Here is an 18,570-nt window from a genome sequence, read left to right as displayed (position 1 = left end):
TCTATCGCTTGGCCATGCTATTTTCATTTACTCACTCAACACATTCTTGTTGCGCACCTATTACATGCCAGTAACTATGCAAAAATCATAGGACAGAGCAGGAAAAAGAAGGCATACATTAACTAGGAATATGAATCATCACCGGCATTTTCCAGGCACTTACTAGGTACTGCACACCATTTTGGGTATTTACAATGAATCCGCAACACCGCTCTAACTGATGAGAAAACAGGCACAAAGAGGCGATGGAACTGTAACCAGCCACAAAGGCATTAACGGTCAGAACAAGGACATGAAACCAGGTGGTCTGGTCTCTCTCTCGGCTACACTGTTTCTGAATGATGGCACAGGGCCATGCATGGCCACTCGCGGAGAGCTCTGTAGGTCACCCAAAGGCATCAGGTCAGAATCTAGGCCACTGAAGGGGGTCAGGCAGGGTATTGGTAGCTCAGATTTGTCTCTGAAGAATGGATGGGCGAGACTAAAGACATACATTCCAGATGGAAAGTGGCTCCTATGATCCAGGTGAGAGACCATGGGATCCGGGAGATACTTTGGAGTTAGAATTGACAGGACTCGGTGACTGACTGAATGTGGGAAGTGAAGCTTCTGGCCTAGGTAACCAGGTGCATGGTGATGCCACTTGTTGACACAGAAAGCCCTGAAGAGAGGCCAATTGGAGTGTTTTCCAAAGATGGCCACCACATCGTCTACCCCCCATGCCTTTATAAAATGTGCCCTTGCCATTTCCCCAGTCAAGAAGGGAAGGTTTTTATAAAAACATTTTTAGTGATTTCAGAGAGGAAGGGAGAGAGAGAGCAAGATAGAAAGAAACATCAATGATGACAGAGAATCACTGATCAGCTGTCTCCTGCACAACACCCACTGGGGATGGAGCCCACAACCTGGGCATGTGTCTTAACTGGGAATCGAACTGAGACCTCCTGGTTCCTAGGTTGACGCTCAACCACTGAGCCAGGCCTGCCGGGCTAATTCTCCTTTCTATGAACCTGGGCTGACCTCACTGAATTTTCTGACGGACAGGTTGTGATGGAAGGGACACCCGAGAACGTCCAATATCCTAGAAAACTGTTTCTGTGAACGATCCCTCTTGGACATGATTCTTTGGAACCACCGGCTATGCTCTGAGAAGCCCCAGACACACAGAAGGCCAGGCTCAGGTGCTCCAGCCGACAGCCACCGTGGAGCCGACAGGGAGCAGCGACTGCCAGCTGTGAGGATGGGCTGCTGCTGATCCAGCTCAGGGAAGCTCTCAAAGAGACCCGCTGGCAGCTGGAAGCAGCTGCACGAGAGACCCAAGCGAAAACCCAAGAGCTGCCTTGTCAATCTGCAGAACCGTGAGAGACGACCACACACTGATCTGTGATGCCACTGAGTTTGGGTGCGGCTGGCTGTGCAGGAGCTGATGACCAAAGCCGGGGGTGCGTTCAGCTGCAGACACAGCGAGGCCAGGGGGGGGACGTGTTCCAAAGTTCCCTGGTCAGGTTCATGGGGTTGATGTCCGGGCTCGAGGAGCGGGGTCTAGGCTGCACTTACTGACCTGGGAGCTCACGGCCTGCAGCGCAGCACACGGAAGGCCGCTGGAGCCAGAGGAGTGGGGGAGGGAACCCGGCGTGGGTATACTTTGAAGAGAGCAGAACCCAGAGAACAGCCATGATGATGGGTCGGGTAGAGGAAGATGAGTCACTGGACAAACTGAAACGTCCCTGCCGAACAGTCAGGAAGGAAGCGCGTGAACGTGGTGTCAGAGAGGCAAAGGGGAAAGACCACTTCAATGAGGAGGGGTGGGTTAACTGTTACACGCTACAAAGACAGAGGGGCAGTCATTGGTGCCTCTGACATGGCGCCGGGTGACCCTGGAAGGCATCAGCTGTGTGAGTGGCGGGCGGAGGACAGCCACGAGAAAGGGGCCAGGCTGGAGCAGGGGTGCGCGGGCGGTAAATCCTGACTCAGCACCCGCTGTTCCAGAAGGCTGGCTGCAGGGGAGAAGAGAGAGACAGGGTGGAGCTGGCCTAGGGGGCAGCTTGAGGGTCTCTGTATGGATCTTCTGGAGATGGCGAGTGGCCTCAGAATGTTCCAGCGCTGACTGGATATTCAAGTAGAGTGGGGACATCTGAAGTACAGGATGGGATCAAGAGCCATGGGAAGTTGAGACTTGGATGAAAGAAAACACCCAGACACACAGAGGCCTGGAGGGCTGTAAGAGGGCTCCCTCTGAAGGCTTCCGCTTCTTTTGCGGCGGTTGCTGTTGAATAGGAGGCAAGGCCATCAGCTGAGAAAGCTGACGGGTGCAGCAGGAAGATTCTGAATAACTGGTAAGAAATGCGGAAGAATTTGCAAGGGGCACAGAGTAGGGCTGCCAGACGGTGGGAGCTGGTGAGCCAGGAGACGGGCATGATTGCTCCCTCTTTACGTGCGAGGAAAGGGAGGCTCACAGAGGTTAAGTGACTTGCTCAGGGTTACAAACTAAATTAATGCAGGAGCTACCACTGGAACGGAGGCCTGTGTGGTTCTTCCCAGCGCATTAGGCTGACTGAACTCCTTGGTCCAGGGGAGTAACTGCCGTTTCTGGAAGGAGACTGGTGTTGGAGCTAAACACTCTGTTCCCACCCACTTCCCTCAGGTCTCCGGAGGCTGGTGCCTCTGACCTCCTCCCTGCAATCTGCAGTCTAAGGAGGTCTCAGGGATAATCAGTAAAGGCCCCTGGCACAGGGCAGACGTTCTTCTTTAAATAATAAAGTGCCTTTGGACTTCGCTTAAAAGCAAGCAGGGCGTTTACTGAACGCGTAGCACCAAGGTTGTGCCTGGGAATCTACGTATATATAAAAGCCTAAGCGACCGTCTGACCGTCGCCAGGGTACCTATGATGCTCACTGACCACCAGGGGGCAGACGCTCAACACAGGAGCTGCCGAGCTGCGGTGGCTTGGCAGCTGTGGTTCTCGGGTGACGCACCCGGACCCAGAGAGGAGGGAGCCAGATTCCGGGGTGCGTCACCCGAGAACCGCCCTCTTGCAATCCGGGGCCCCTCGGGGGATGTTGGAGAGCCGGTTTCGGCCTGATCCCCACAGGCCAGGCTGAGGGACCCCACTCATTCCGCAGACGCCCTTTGAGCCCCAGCACCACCCCAGGTGCAGCTGCCTGGGGAGGGTCCACGGGAGGTTGGCTCCAGGGCATGTCCGGCCCCTCTCGCCCAGTCCTGCCCTGCGGCCACCTTCCAATTAATTTACTTTCAATGTGCACGAATCCGTGGACCGGGCCTCTACTTGTCGTTATAAGAACCAGGCTACATAATGAGAGGATGGCATTTAGAAGCTGAAAGCAATCTGCTCATGACGCTCAGCACAGTTATTCTCCGGTGAGCTTTGCTCAGGAGGCTCAGGCCTGCTTTATGGGTGTGAGCTAGAACTTCTAGAAATGAGGTGCAAAGCTCGGGAAGCTGAAGTGGTGAGGGACGCTGTGGGTCCATCCTGGAGACAGCAGCGGTGTTTGTGAGGTGCTTCCTTCTTGCAAATAGAGCCCCTCAGGCCCCCTGCACCCAGGACTATACATATTTAAGAGATAGATACCAAGAATCTTTACTTGGAAAAATGAAAATAAGATTCCTTTCAGTGTAGTTTTTTTGGCTATTCCAGAAAAAATAAAAATACACTAGTGACTGTGATTTGAACAAGTACTGAGCCCAGACACAGAGGAATTCCGGCAGATGCCCTAGTCTGGCTGGCGGCTGGGGGATCAGCTTTGCAGCACCTACGAGTACTGAGGCATCGCTGTCTGCTCCGTACCTGGGCGGTGAGGAAGAAGGTACCTGCCCATGAGCACATGGCTGTTCCATGGCACATGTCACTGCACGCGGTGCCTCCAGGGCACGTGGGTACCTACAGCCCCTCACAGAAGAGGAGCCACAGCTGTGTGTTTGAGATGGTGGAGCACATCCTTTGTGAATTGTGAAGTCCTCCGAGTGAGTTCCAACTGGCGTTTGTAGGAATGGGAGAGACCATAAAACAGAACACCCAGGTGCATGCCCCACAGGGAGGATGGGCTATCCTGGGAAACACACGGATATGTGGATGCATTTGTGCTTTTGATACAGTAGCATCTCCCTGCATCGTGGTGTGTAGTTTAGAAGCCCATCAGCTCCAGAGCGCTTTCTAAAGCCACAGTTATAGGATGTTCTTCCAAACCCCTGGGGCTGCTGGGACCCCGGACAGGCTTTCCCGGGCTGCCCTACTTTTTCCTGCAGGTCTGAACCATTGGACCAGGGTACAGAGTCTGGGGAAGGAGCCAGGTCTGCATGTGGGCTTCTGGGAGCCGAGGCCTGCGGATCCGAGCAGAGGCTCCTGGCAAAATCTCAGTCCAGCACCAGGGAAGGGACTGGACCCGCCGCTCTCTGAGGCATGCCTGTCTGCTTCAGTTCAGTCGCAACAAATAAATGGTTAGGGTGTGTGTCTTCTTAAATAAAACATTTACAATAAACATTTCCCTTTTTAGTATATTCAGTGGATAAAGTCCCCTACATGTGTGATTAATAAGTGCTACGAGAACATCTAAATTTCAATCTATATAAACCAGAAATAAATACTATTAATTTCTGTGTAGTTACTCGATATATTCATATGTGTGTCATCACTGCCTAAAACAACTGCATAAGTAACTGTATTTTATTTCATGGAAATTTCCCATCGACACTTTTAACGAGGAAAGATGGGTTCCCTCCTCGGTAATCTGCCCGTTTTCCTCAGGTGTGGTGTCGTCTCAATCACCAGCTTAGACTTTGGGGACATGCAGAACTTGGTGTCAAAAGGCCTCCTACAGGGATGGGATGGGGTATTTATTATTACCATGAAGATCTTGTCAAATTCCTCAGCCTCTCAGAGAGAGAAGAGAAGCGTCACAAAGTATTATTGTTAAAATAAAACAGAAGATGGGAAAGCAAAGAACAAAAATACAACAAGAGCATCAGTCGCAGTCCATGTAAACCACAACAGATATATGCCCCACCCCCTGGTTGAACTCTGGTCAAACTCCCGGTTGAAGGGACAATTTGCATATTAGCCTTTTATTATATAGGATAAGCAAGTATGTTCTATATAAAGATACAGTAGCTTCTTTTTAACCTTGCAGGGAACCTGCCCCACGAGGGGCACCTAGCTGATGTGGAAGCAGAATACAAACATAAAAAGAAAGAAGTGGAAGACACACCAGGGAGATGCTTAGAGGAAGACGACATATTCATCACGTGGCAATAGGTGTTGTATTCTGGTGGCTCTGAGATATAAAGTATTACGACATTTTTGCAAAAAGTCAGAGGATGTCAAATGCCAAGACATATCTACATACCACAAACATATATAAAAACAACAGACAGGCACGCATAATGTAAATATGCACACACATGAATACATTTTCCTACGTGTTTATGCCGGAAAAATGAAACATAGCATTCTGGGTGTTTATGTTGAAAAAAATTAGCTACAACCTCTTAAATTCCATTTTTAATTCAGAGTCAATTGATCTGCAGGCCTGTCAGGTCAGAGTGCAAGCTTATGAAGGTTAAAGAAAGGGCAATACATTATAATCCTTTAGTGTGTGCTGTGCTTAAAAGCTTTCCTATCAAAACTAACATAGTATTCCAATGCCACACAGTCGCTGAGTGAAGAAAGCGTCAGATACCCAAGGAAATAGTGATGAGACGCTAAGTTATAATCTATTTTCAGAGTAAAATTAAAACAAAATACACAACTGCAGGAGGGAAAGGTGGGAAGGCCTCGCTGTCTAACCAGAAGGCACACAGTATTATTCCCATAATAAAGTGTACATTTTCAATTGTTCAAGTAAATGAATAAAAACTGCTCCTTCAAATACGACATCGGTAATTTCAAAACCTTTTCTCTCTTCCACATAAAACTGGGTAAAGACAAATGTATGGCAAGAGATGTTCACAGAAACACACAGGCCACGCGACTCTCTGCCTTACCGCTGTCGCCAGAAGGCAGCGCCACAGTGTGTGTGGGCACGGTGTCCGAGTTCACCTTTCCGTTTTCAAACGTGTCGTTTTCTGTCTGCTGGAGCTGCCAGTTGAGGCCGAAGAGATGCATTGCTGGGGGGAAGGACAGAGGCTGGTTAAAGGGCTGCTACTTTTGCTGCAACGCCAATGGCAAACATGTTAACAAGTCACGTAGAGTTACAATGCAACACCAAGGGTAACTGCATGATAAAGATCAGAAAACAAGCAATCCCATACACAAATGCAACGGGTGGCGATAGGTACATACGCAGCACTGCAATAGTGTGTGATGTTTCTCCATTAATTGTACCAGGACACTCCTCGGCAAGAACAATTACCCTCTCTGCTTTGTCGGAGTTCCATCCACTCCACCCCTGAACTAAGTGGTGGGTGCTCATAGCAGCACCTGCCCAATTGCGTGACCACAGGCCACTCTCACGTGCATAACACTTTGTTGTAAAACCGTAAAACCTATAGGTTCTCAAGAGATATATTCACTGGATTAAGGTAAAACTAAAAACTGGGCTCCCAGATGAATTAGCTGGTATATGAAATGATCAGAATGGATACTGGTGCACAAAATAGAATATTTTAATAATCTAAATTTAAGATGACTTTATAGTATAACTCAGCAATGATCCAGATCAAGCTGCCTGTATATCTGTCAGGTAGCTTCCTGGAGAATTTCTGTGTGAGTGTGATCCTATATAATAAAACCCTAATATGCAAATCAACCGAACAGCGGAACCACTGGTTGCTATGATGTGCACTGAACACCAGGGGGCACTCAACGTAGGAGCTGTCCCCTGGTGGCCAGTGCACTCCCACAGGGGGAGCGCCACTGAGCCAGAAGCTGGGCTCATGGCTGGCAAGCACAGAGGTGGTGGTGGGAACCTCTCGCCTCTGTGGAAGCACTAAGGACCGGGGAACGAGCCTAAGCTGGCAGTAGGACATCCCCTGATGGGTCCCAGACTGGGAGAGGGCACAGGTGGGGCTGAGGGACCCCACCCTGTACCAATGCACAAATGTCCTGCACCAGGCCGCTAGTAATCTCATAAATTGTAAAAATGTTGTTGACTAACTTTGTTTAAAAGATTTAGAAAAGATAACTATAAGTTATATAGTTATACATTTCTAAATCGAATTAAAATTGTTATGTATTATTTAATAACATCCGATATACGTAGTAACACAATTATGTTGGCACAGTGTACAAACTCTGGCTCTGTCCTCAATCGAGGATTTAACCCTGCACCAATGACGTAATGTTGGTAAACATTAGGTTTACTTAAACAGTGAGGCTGACTGCCCGACCTTATGTAATTGGTGTGAACTTCCTAGGCAGTGCAGATGGAGGGCAGCAGGACAGTTCTTTGTGTAGAGGCATTTCATTTATTTATCCTTTACCCCAGATGACTGAGCTACTGGAAGTCACCTGACCAACCACGGTACCTCTCAAGGTAACAGTCCCTCTGACTGCAACGTGTCCCCTCCCCTGTGAAATCCCTGCACCTCCCTCAGGTGGGAGGTGCCCACTTCCTGGGGAAGCTGCACGACTGGATGAAGCATCTTTCCCATGACTGTTCATTCACTTTTGTATCTCATTTTCCTTACACAGTGCCTGATACCCAGTAGGTTTTTAAAAATATTTTTATTGATTTCAGAGAGAAAGGGAGAGGGAGATAGAGAAACATCAATGATGAGAATCACTGATCAACTGCCTCCTAGATGCCCCACACTGGGGAATGAGCCTGCAACCTGGGCACATTCCCTGACTGGGAATTGAACCATGACCTCCTGGTTTATAGATCAGTGCTCAACCCCTGAGCCACGCTGGCTGGACTACCTAGTGGGTCTTGATAAATATCTGTCAAATAAACGATTTTATTTCCTGAGGTTTTAAAATCTAAGAAAACACTTGTGTATAAAAATATATATTTATTCAAAGGAAAATTTAATAAATAGAAAACAAATACATAAGTGGCTAAGACAAGAGCACTATTTTATTCATTATTTGATTGCCTTAGGGTATATGAAAAATAGTGAGTGAAAGTCCCCCCGTATTATGTATAATTGATTGGATTTTTTAAAAAAGATTCAACAGTTTGGGGACCTTCCATGACCAGTCTCCCATTTTCCTGTTCCGATACCTGATATGAAATCATGATCTAGTAAGAAATATACCAGACACAGATACCAACGTAGCTACACCTACCCTGTGTATCTGTAACCAATGTTTACACGTATGCTCCTTGCTTCAACCCCAGTCTGCCGGCAGTTTCTTTTAGACTCTGATTTTTCAAGGATTAAGACATAGGTCATGGAATGCTTGAATTTACAGATTGTCAATGGGTAAAGAGGTATGACTTCGTATGTCATTTTTGCATTAGACTATGTAGGGTTTGAGTGGCAAAATGTCAAGAGCTTTCTAAACACTGAGCATGTCATACGTCTGTCAAGCTTCAGATATTTCTGCAAGTTTTGAATCAAACAGTGGGAGATACTTGGGCACAGAGTAAAGGTCTGACAGACACTTGGTGGAGCAACAATAACTACCCAATAGGGTCAAGGCTCTCACACAAAATAACGTGTCATTACCGTGTGCTCTCATGGAGCACAAAAAGTCCTCTTACAGATTAGCTCGTCTTATTGGCTTTAACAGACTTTGAAGAGGAGAGATAATCCATGGATCATACACAGAAGTCAAGTATTAAAAGTAATGTTATGTTTATGTTTGGAGACCTATTTTATTTTCTGCCAGATGGGCAACATCTTATTATATACATTCATTATAGAAAATCTCCATAAAATGGGACTTCAGTTCTACTCAAGACATCATCTAATGAGAACCATACCCACTAATAGTACATCCTGTTTCACACTGCACTGAAAACAGAGGCCAAGGTTGTCTGGTCTTAGAATAGTATGTGCTTTGAAAATATTGCTGGTTGGAATTTTTAGTGAAGCTCTTGACACTTACGATGTGTCATTTAAGATATTTATACAAACTCAGAGTGTTAGGGAGATTCACGCCAAAGGCAGTGTGAGAGAGAAAAAGAAAAGAGGAGAGAGAGAGTAGGGTAGAGACAACGAAGTCATAAAAGTCAAAATGCTCCTTGCCGAAACCGCTTTGGCTCAGCGGATAGAGCGTCGGCCTGCGGACTGAGAGGTCCCAGGTTCGATTCTGGTCAGGGGCATGTACCTTGGTTGCGGGCACATCCCCAGTGGGGAGTGTGCAGGAGGCAGCTGGTCGATGTTTCTCTCTCATTGATGTTTCTGGCTCTCTATCTCTCTCCTTTCCTCTCTGTAAAAACTCAATAAAATATATTTTTTAAAAAAAGCCAAAATGCTCCAGAAATTACTAAGCACCGGCCAGTAACATGGCATGCAATGTCTCGGCAGACACAGAGAAACTTAGTGAAATAAAACCCATCTGTAGATGAAGATGAAGAAGGATGAGAACACCCCTGCCTCACCCGAGCCGGAGGGCAGACGTGAACCCCCAGGGAGGCCTATGCTCCCAACCTTCAAGGTGGTACCGCGGATCCCTGGCTGACGCAGGACTGACCGGAGGGAGTGGGGCGAGTGTCAGAAGAAGCTGGGAGTCTAACTGAAAATATTATCTGTCTATGAGAAGGCCACGCAGGCAGGAGCCCACCTCCTGAAGAGAGGACACATGCAACTAGAGATATTGTCACAACAAAGAGTCAAGAAAACGTTAAATTTGGAGAAAACTCTGAGGAGGCTTATGCAACAAGGAACAAGCCCAAGAAGTCAACACTGGAGATACGGGTGCTGATCTAGAGGCAGGAAGAGCAGAGATGGAAAATGAACATCTCAGAACGATGGTATTTCAAGTCTGAACAAGAGCAAGATGACAAAACGAGAGGTCCAAGCAGTGGTGTTAAGACCCCTGATGCAAAAACCAGGGAGGGCTGCCTAGTTCACTCTGAGGTGCCTACTACACCACCCTTACAACGTGTGAAAAAGAGGCTGTGCCCTGGCCGGTGTGGCTAAGTTGGTTGGGTGTCATGCCACGCATCAGGAGGTTGCAGGTGCGATTCCTGGTCAAGGGCACCAGTCCTGGTTGTGGGCTCCATCCCTGGTAGGGGGTGTGCAGGAGGCAGCTGATCAATGCTTCCCTCTCTCTATCCACCTCCTTCCCCCTCTCTCTCTCTAAAAATCAATACGCTGTTAAAAAAAGTTGCAGTGTGACAAAATAAATTCTACATTTAAAGAACTGAAGTTTCTAACACCAGTTAGACCTTCTCAGCTTCTTTAAGACAAAACTTCTAAATTGCCAGGTATGTTCAAAGCCTGTTATCCCTGTGTGTCTTCAGTGGAACAGTTCACAGAGCTGGGAGATGAAAGGGATGCTTTTACACGCCGCCCTAGTGCCGCTGATGGATTTGAGACTGAAACAACAGAAGACAAATCAAGCCATAATAAGGAAAACACAAACGGATGTGGCTGGGTGCCGTGTGCGCTCCGGGTCCCTCACCCCTGGGCTGATAGCCGAGGTGGGAAGAACCGGACTGGCAGCAGAACCAGGCATCTGTCAGCCACAGACCCGTTGTCCGAGCCGCAGTGAGAACACCGTGGTGCAATATCACAAAAATAAAACCGTCACCAACACCTGCTCTGTGTTAAGTGCTGTGCTGCTGTGACCTGCATTCTCTCATTTAATCTTCACAAAGACCCCACCAATAGTGGATATTATTTTTTTTCATGTTAAGTCTCAGAAAACTGAGGCTTTTTTTGAGAGTTTAAGGTTCCAAACAAGTGAGCAGAGGATCTTGACCTTGAACCCAGACCTTCTGAGAACAAAGGTCATATCACAGCACTCCTGTCCCTTCCACCCCAGGGTTTCAGAGTGAAACCACAGGGAAGGAAGTGAGATGGGACTTCCCCGAGGCCATGGGCTGGACATAGCTTCTCTCCGGGGTCTGGGAACCCAGGGCAGAGACAGTGTGTGGGGCGAGGGGGCAAAGATCACATGTGTGCATCCCAGGCACTGTCCTTCCATACAAGTACTTTCCCATATACTTCTATTGTCCTAAAAGAAATTTTACAATAATATGATGATGATGATGATGATGAAGCAGGATACTGTGGTTAACCCAGAGTCTTAAAACAACAATTTAAAAATTACCTAAGTAAACACCATCTTATTAAAGTTTTAGAAATAGTATTTGTGTAGATTTAATCTTTAAAAAGTTTATGATATTATGTTTTGTAGTTTTATATTGTTATTTCCACATAGTTTTAGGAGATTTTAATGGGGCAGGGCTGTATTCATATCTTAAATGTTATCTGAGTAAGAGCGGAACTGTGGATGCTAGCGATGCTATTCTATGTCTATCTGTGCTTTTCAGATTTAAAACACCCTGAAGCCTATTATCTCTCAACAATGTGCATGTGATGAGGACCACTGTCCCCACTGTGTGAGGATGATACACAGGCAGAGAGGGTGAGTCGCCCAATGTCTTTAAAACTTACTGTGTAAGAGGACGCGTGATACCAGATTCCTGACCCAATTTCAGGTTCCGTTATTTACACTGTGCTGCTTTCCTACTTATCAGAAGTGTATTGAATGAAAATTGAGAGTTCACATTAAGGAAAATTTAAAAAATTTAACACAAATTGATAGCAGCAAGTATAATCAGAAGTTATTCATTGGCTAAAATTGGCTTCTACATACAAGATATTTACCAACTATAAATGGTTGCATTTTGCAAGATTATTGGTAAATTGCTTGTCTGGAACTGAATTGTATTTCCTCTATATTAAAAATCTTAGAAACGGTGGCTGAAGTCCCCACTGATTTCAAAAGTCTGCCTACATCCCCTATAGAAACATGCACACACAGCACCCAAAGGCAACCAACAATGTTCGCAGAAGCGTTAACTATAAAAGCCCCAGACGGGAAACTACCCCGATGCAGCCAGCAGTGAGCGGATTCACATCTTATAGTGAAGTCATCAATGGCCTTCCGCACAGCAATGCAAAGGGATCCCACACAGCATGGAAAGGGATCACACACAGCATGGAAAGGGGTCCCGCACAGCACGTTCTCCTGAGCCTCTTAAATCAGCATTTCCAGTTGATATCAGAGACTGAGTGACCCATGATTGAAGATTTTACAGTTGTTCTAAAGTAAGAACCATATAAGTAAAGATGAAAAGTGTGAACCAAACATTACACATAAATGACGCACACACACAGCACGGAAAGGGATCACACACAGCACGGAAAGGGATCCCGCACAGCACGGAAAGGGACCCCGCACAGCACGGAAAGGGATCACACACAGCACGGAAAGGGACCACACACAGCACGGAAAGGGATCCCGCACAGCACGGAAAGGGACCACACACAGCACGGAAAGGGATCCCGCACAGCACGGAAAGGGACCCCGCACAGCACGGAAAGGGATCACACACAGCACGGAAAGGGACCACACACAGCACGGAAAGGGATCCCGCACAGCACGGAAAGGGACCACACACAGCACGGAAAGGGATCCCGCACAGCACGGAAAGGGACCCCGCACAGCACGGAAAGGGATCACACACAGCACGGAAAGGGACCACACACAGCACGGAAAGGGATCCCGCACAGCACGGAAAGGGACCACACACAGCACGGAAAGGGATCCCGCACAGCACGGAAAGGGACCCCGCACAGCACGGAAAGGGATCACACACAGCACGGAAAGGGACCACACACAGCACGGAAAGGGATCCCGCACAGCACGGAAAGGGACCACACACAGCACGGAAAGGGATCCCGCACAGCACGGAAAGGGACCCCGCACAGCACGGAAAGGGATCACACACAGCACGGAAAGGGACCACACACAGCACGGAAAGGGATCCCGCACAGCACGGAAAGGGACCACACACAGCACGGAAAGGGATCCCGCACAGCACGGAAAGGGACCCCGCACAGCACGGAAAGGGATCACACACAGCACGGAAAGGGACCACACACAGCACGGAAAGGGATCCCGCACAGCACGGAAAGGGATCACACACAGCACGGAAAGGGATCCCGCACAGCACGGAAAGGGACCCCGCACAGCACGGAAAGGGATCACACACAGCACGGAAAGGGACCACACACAGCACGGAAAGGGATCCCGCACAGCACGGAAAGGGACCCCGCACAGCACGGAAAGGGATCACACACAGCACGGAAAGGGTCCCACACAGCACGGAAAGGGATCACACACAGCACGGAAAGGGATCACACACAGCACGGAAAGGGTCCTGCGCAGCACGGAAAGGGGCCAGCCACTGCCAGCTGCAGCAGCATGCATATCTCTCACAAGCAGAACCTATTCACCAGACAACCCATTCACAACAAGCGTGGCTCCTGGCAAGTCCACGTGCACACTGTTCACAAGCAGGACCTACCAGCTGGTGGGAACCAGTCACGGGAGTGACTGACTGCCCGCTGGGAGAGGGAGCCGGTGGAGCCGGGCGAATTCTCGGGGCTTCTGGGGTGCTGGGTAACATCCCAGTTTTCTACCTGGAGTGGGGCTCCCCTGGCTGTGTCCATTTACGTGCTGTATACTTTTCCAAATGCCTATGATGCTTAAATTAAAATTTCCATTTAAAAGTAGTCCATCTAACACAGCATAGCTCAAGAGTGTATGTTGCCACCTTCCCTCAACCCTTTCCAGGATAATTCCCAGGCACAGCTCTTTTAAATTGGTTGTAATAGCTGACATTTGCCCTCTACACTACAAAATAATAAGCATACATTTTATATGATCACCCATATCAGTGATAACAAGATCACCATGGTACGCACGGTAGGAGAGACTCATGTGCATACTCACCCATCAGTCACGATTGCCACCTGTTTTACTAATAGCCAAATAGCTTACTTTAGGTTCCATCTTCTTAGGGTGCTGGTGGCATTCTTAGAGTATAACGGATTATAATGTGTTTAAAATGAAAATATTCCCTACAGAATTCAAAGGCATCCATTCTATAGCCTCTTACAGTGTTTCTTTCTGCAGGCTTTGCCAGAAAACGTTGAGAAAAACACTCATTAATTGAGATAATTTTGAGACGGGATGCTTGGAAAGATCTACCAGTGCAAGTGTCTGAAGATTTTTTTCTTCCAGGCTCCGAGCCCAGGCAGGTGAGAGCAATTACTGCGGCCCTCCTCGCATTTTCCAGGCTGATGGAGATGAAGGGCCCTGGTGGCACCAGATCTCGCCTCTGCCCGCAGAAGAAAGGGCACGATGTTGTTTCTAACCAATATGTGTTGGCTTGAGACGCAAGAGCCAGCGTGTGGAACACTTGAAACCAAAATGTGTCATTAAAGAAAATTAAACGGCACCAAGGAGCGAACACAGTGCCGTTTTCAGCTGCCCGTCAGAGGACAGGTGCCAAAATGTCACCGTGTCTCCGGGGACCAGGCCACGGAGCTGTTATCACAGCGGCTGTCATTTCCATGGCGAGCCTGCGCTCTCAGGCCTGGTCCTGCCAAATATGGATGCGAGGCAGGGAGGGGACAGCTGCTGCCAAGGCCCAGCATCTGCCAGGACCCTGGGGGCACATCCCAGGGGACGCGTGGAGCAGGCACAGAAGCAGGCACCCTCCCGCCCGGCCCTGAAGGGAGCTCAGGCCACCAGCACCCTGAGGACCACACTCCGGTTTTGGCCACTGAGTGCTGTTCCTAGCATGACTGCCATTATTGGCCAAACGCTGCGGAACATTACAAGGTCAAACATTCTCACAAAGACAAAAATATGAGCTATGAGAACCAGAGCTGGTAAGAAAAACCGACTTAAAAAATATCCAGAAAATGCCTGCAATTCCGTGTTGTTTAGCCTTCAAAGCCTTGAGCATTCACCCATGCAACTTTGGGTCTGGTTTCCCTTTCTTGTAATTCACCTCGGGGGTCCACTGTGGCACATTCCCCCCACATACCCTTCCTGAGAAAGATTCGTTAAGAACATGTTATCAGCCCTAACCGGTTTGGCTCACTGGATTGAGCATCAGCCTGTGGACGGAAGGGTCCCAGGTTTGATTCCGGTCAAGGGCATGTACCTTGGTTGCGGGCACATCCCCAGTAGGGGGTGTGCAGGAGGCAGCTGATCAATGTTTCTCTCTCATTGATGTTTCTAACTCTCTATTCCTCTCCCTTCCTCTCTGTAAAAAAAATCAATAAAATATATATATTTTTTAAAAAACATGTTATCAGAAGGTGCAGGAAAAGGCCATCCAATCTGAGGGTTAGAGGTCAGAGCACAGGTTTTAGCAGAGATTGTCCAGGGCGTCTGGGGAGCCTTCTGTTTGTATGAAAAGAGACGCAGGTCCCAATCTCCATTCGGGCTCCACCTGGTGCGGCGGTTTGGGGAGTCGCTGTGTCTCATGCACAGGAACATCTCATGTCTACGCCGAATGACCTGAGGGCTCTCCCAGACCTGTGCTCTGAGATGCCGCTGTAGGTCAAAGTGCAGCCATTTCCCAGGCGAAAGCATGGAGCCTCGGAAAAGCCCCACCCGGCACAGAAAGGATATCAGTGTATCTGAATGCAAAGGCTGCTCCTTTGTTTTTATTTTAAAATGAAAATATAATTACAGGAAGTCCAACCATCATTGCGTGCATATGTTACCTCGGTACCTTGGGCTTTGAAAACAAAATTTCTTCGTTTTCTGTTTTAGTTTCATGAATATATAAATATACATAATGCACGTGTGCAATGATTAGATTTTACACAAAAATATAAGAATACTTTTTAAATATGGGGCAATGATTTGATGTGAGATGCTTCCGGAATGCAGCCCCGTTTCAATGCCAGATGAAAGCAGGTTGGGTGAGGAGTGTGGTGGAGGCTGGGACCCCTGCCGGCCTCCGGTGTCGTTAGAAATCCATAGTTTTCCATAAATTAGCTTTTGTTTTGGGTTTCCCGCTGTGCTCACATACATGCTGACGGGATGTGTGAGGCAACGTCCTGGCATTCCACTCCATTATTATTCGTTATTAACTCTAAGGCTAATATAATATCAACAGATCCGACCTTGCTAACCCACATATAGTGTTTTAACATCAATATTTCTTCTTAAGGCTTTCACATGAATACATACTCTTGTTGTCATTAGAAGAAGGGAATTATCCCAACTATAAGGTGTTCGAACATTCCAAGCAATGGACACCCGATGCAGCAAGCTCCCCTGAGTATTTTAAGATAACAAGTTAAACCATAACTTGTATGAGCTCTTTTCTGGGGTGGGGGGGGAGGGAGAAAATAAGAGGTAAAAAAAATGGTGGCTAATATTTTCTATTTCTATGCTGTGTATTTTTCCTTTCTCTTCTTTTGGCAATTTGTCACTTAATAAAGGAGAATCACACTGGCTGTCAAAATATCTTGCTGAGACTAACAGTCATGTAGCCAGGCAGGCTTGCTTCTGCCAGAATATTCGGCTCATATTCTTTCATAAACAGCAATATTAAAAAATCTACTTTTAAATTTAGCTGCATGTTTTCTTCCTTAACCGTGCGGACCCAGGCGCTCTGTGAAGGGTGCTGCTTGGGAACTGGGTCCCAGCTGCCTGCCAGTCACTGCTGTGGCCGCGAGAGGCCTGTGGAGAGCAGGCTGTGTCTGCCTCGGGGGAGTTGGGATCCCCACCGCCCCCGCCCCCGCAGACGGCTCTCCTGATGCTGCCTCCGCCCTCCTGTCTCCAGGTTCTGTTCTCTGGGTGAAGGAAGTGCTCCTCTCTGATGGGAAGCACTGAGGGTTCACCATCACCATGAGCTGCCCAGAGGGGCCCATCGTGATCAAGAAGGTGGAGGATCTTCGATGTCGACATTAAAGAATGCGGGAAGAGGACGTAACAACATTCCAAAAACACCCAGAATGCAGAATGCAGTCATTCACAGGGTCGATGACCCGTGAGGAACCTCTGCTCCGTGGCTGTGATTACAGGGCAGGATTACACCCACTCTTGGAGGTCAAGTGGCTCTCAGCCCAGTACGTACTCCAGCCGGATCCCGTGATCCAGAGGCTGGTGGGACTGACTCCCTTTCATGACACCTCTCCCGCTCGGAGAGCTCACAGGGCCTCAGCCCACGGGTGGGGACGATGCGTGTGAGTGCTGATGACCGACTCATGAACAAAAGTTTTCCTCGGCTTGGTTTGACTTTGGACAAAAGTAGACTAGACCTGAAAATCAGAATTCTTTGAAAATTTATGGCACTTAAACCATCATTATTCAAAGATCCCACCACTAGAGATATGGAGATTGTTGGCGGGAGGTTGGTATATTAAAATGTGGCAAAATCCAGAAAATTATCCCCTTAGGTTTGAGAAAGGTAATATGACCTGTGGGGTGTGTGTGTGTGTGTGTGTGTGTGTGTAGGTGCTGGTGCATTTGTCTAGTTGCAATTTTAAATAAACCCAATGACCGTTTAGAAATCTGGGTACAACTTATCCATGTAGCTTGTTGTTCGTCATTCATTCACCAACAAACACTTAGTCTGTGTCGCCCTTACCCAGTTCTGTTTCTCAAGAGAAGCAGGGTGAGCTGCACCCACGTCACCACCTGCGGGACCCGGTCGGGAATGGTAACGGTCACTTGGGTCTCCCCTGACCACCTCACCCCCCAAGCAGGGAGCAAAGGCCGTAGGCGTCCAGGGTTCCAGCTCCCCCCACTGACGTGACTTAGGGAGAGGAGTGTCCCTTGGTTACACACTGGCCGTAACTATTACTAATGGCTATTGATGGGACATCTGTGGACATTTATCTCAAAGCAAAATGTCGCTGGTCCCCAGGAGGCGGCTCCCCCGCCACCTGGCCTCGGTGCTTGAGGGGTCCAGTCTCCCTTTCTAAAGGTAAGCGGCCACCTTCCCAGCTGCCAACTCGCATCGCTTCTCTGCTAAGATCTCAAAGGCTCTCTTTGAAGAAGGAAAAATCGCCTAAAAATATCTTTATTCTAAAAACAGAAAATGATGGTAAAATTTGGGATTATTTGAAGTGATTGATTAACACAGTTTCTGTGTACGAATTCGATGTAACTCACTCAGGCTCACTAACTACATCGCACAGTGAGCTTGGTAAAGTCACAGATGTAGTTCATGATGAGATTAAGGGTCTAGGACAGTGATGGCAAACCTCTGGAACTCATTTTTTTGGTTGATTTTTCTTTGTTAAATGGTATTTAAAGATATAAAATAAATATCAAAAATATAAGTCTTTGTTTTACTATGGTTGCAAAGATCAAAAAATTTCTCTATGTGACACGGCACCAGAGTTAAGTTAGGGTTTTTCAAAATGCTGACACGCCGAGCTCAAAAGGTTCGCCATCGCTGGTCTAGGATGAGGTTACAAGACCCAAAGGAAATACCTACAGCATCTCCAGGCCCCTCAGCAGTGATTTCTATACTTTTAAAAAATGTGTTTATCGCCTTTATAATTTTAAACATTCTATGGTATACATATGTTTATATTGATATATTTAGTTTATTTTTTCCCTGAGATAACTGACATGTGGGCTTCACACGCACAGGGGAGGGTCTTACAGGA

The 18,570-nt window shown here is 47.7% G+C and overlaps 1 protein-coding gene across 1 annotated transcript in view; it reads right to left on the bottom strand.

Annotated features, from left to right (window-relative positions):
- Positions 1–18,570, bottom strand: part of TENM3 (teneurin transmembrane protein 3) — a 420,001-nt gene that overhangs the window by 111,784 nt on the left and 289,647 nt on the right. The window contains exon 5 of the mRNA XM_015569744.1: positions 5,998–6,120. Within this exon, the coding sequence (XP_015425230.1) occupies positions 5,998–6,120 (123 nt within the window). The remainder of the gene's footprint in view (positions 1–5,997; positions 6,121–18,570) is intronic.

Source organism: Myotis davidii, unplaced genomic scaffold (assembly GCF_000327345.1).
Source record: "Myotis davidii unplaced genomic scaffold, ASM32734v1 scaffold184, whole genome shotgun sequence".
NCBI lineage: Eukaryota > Metazoa > Chordata > Mammalia > Chiroptera > Vespertilionidae > Myotis > Myotis davidii.
This window is presented reverse-complemented; position numbering and strand designations above follow the sequence as displayed.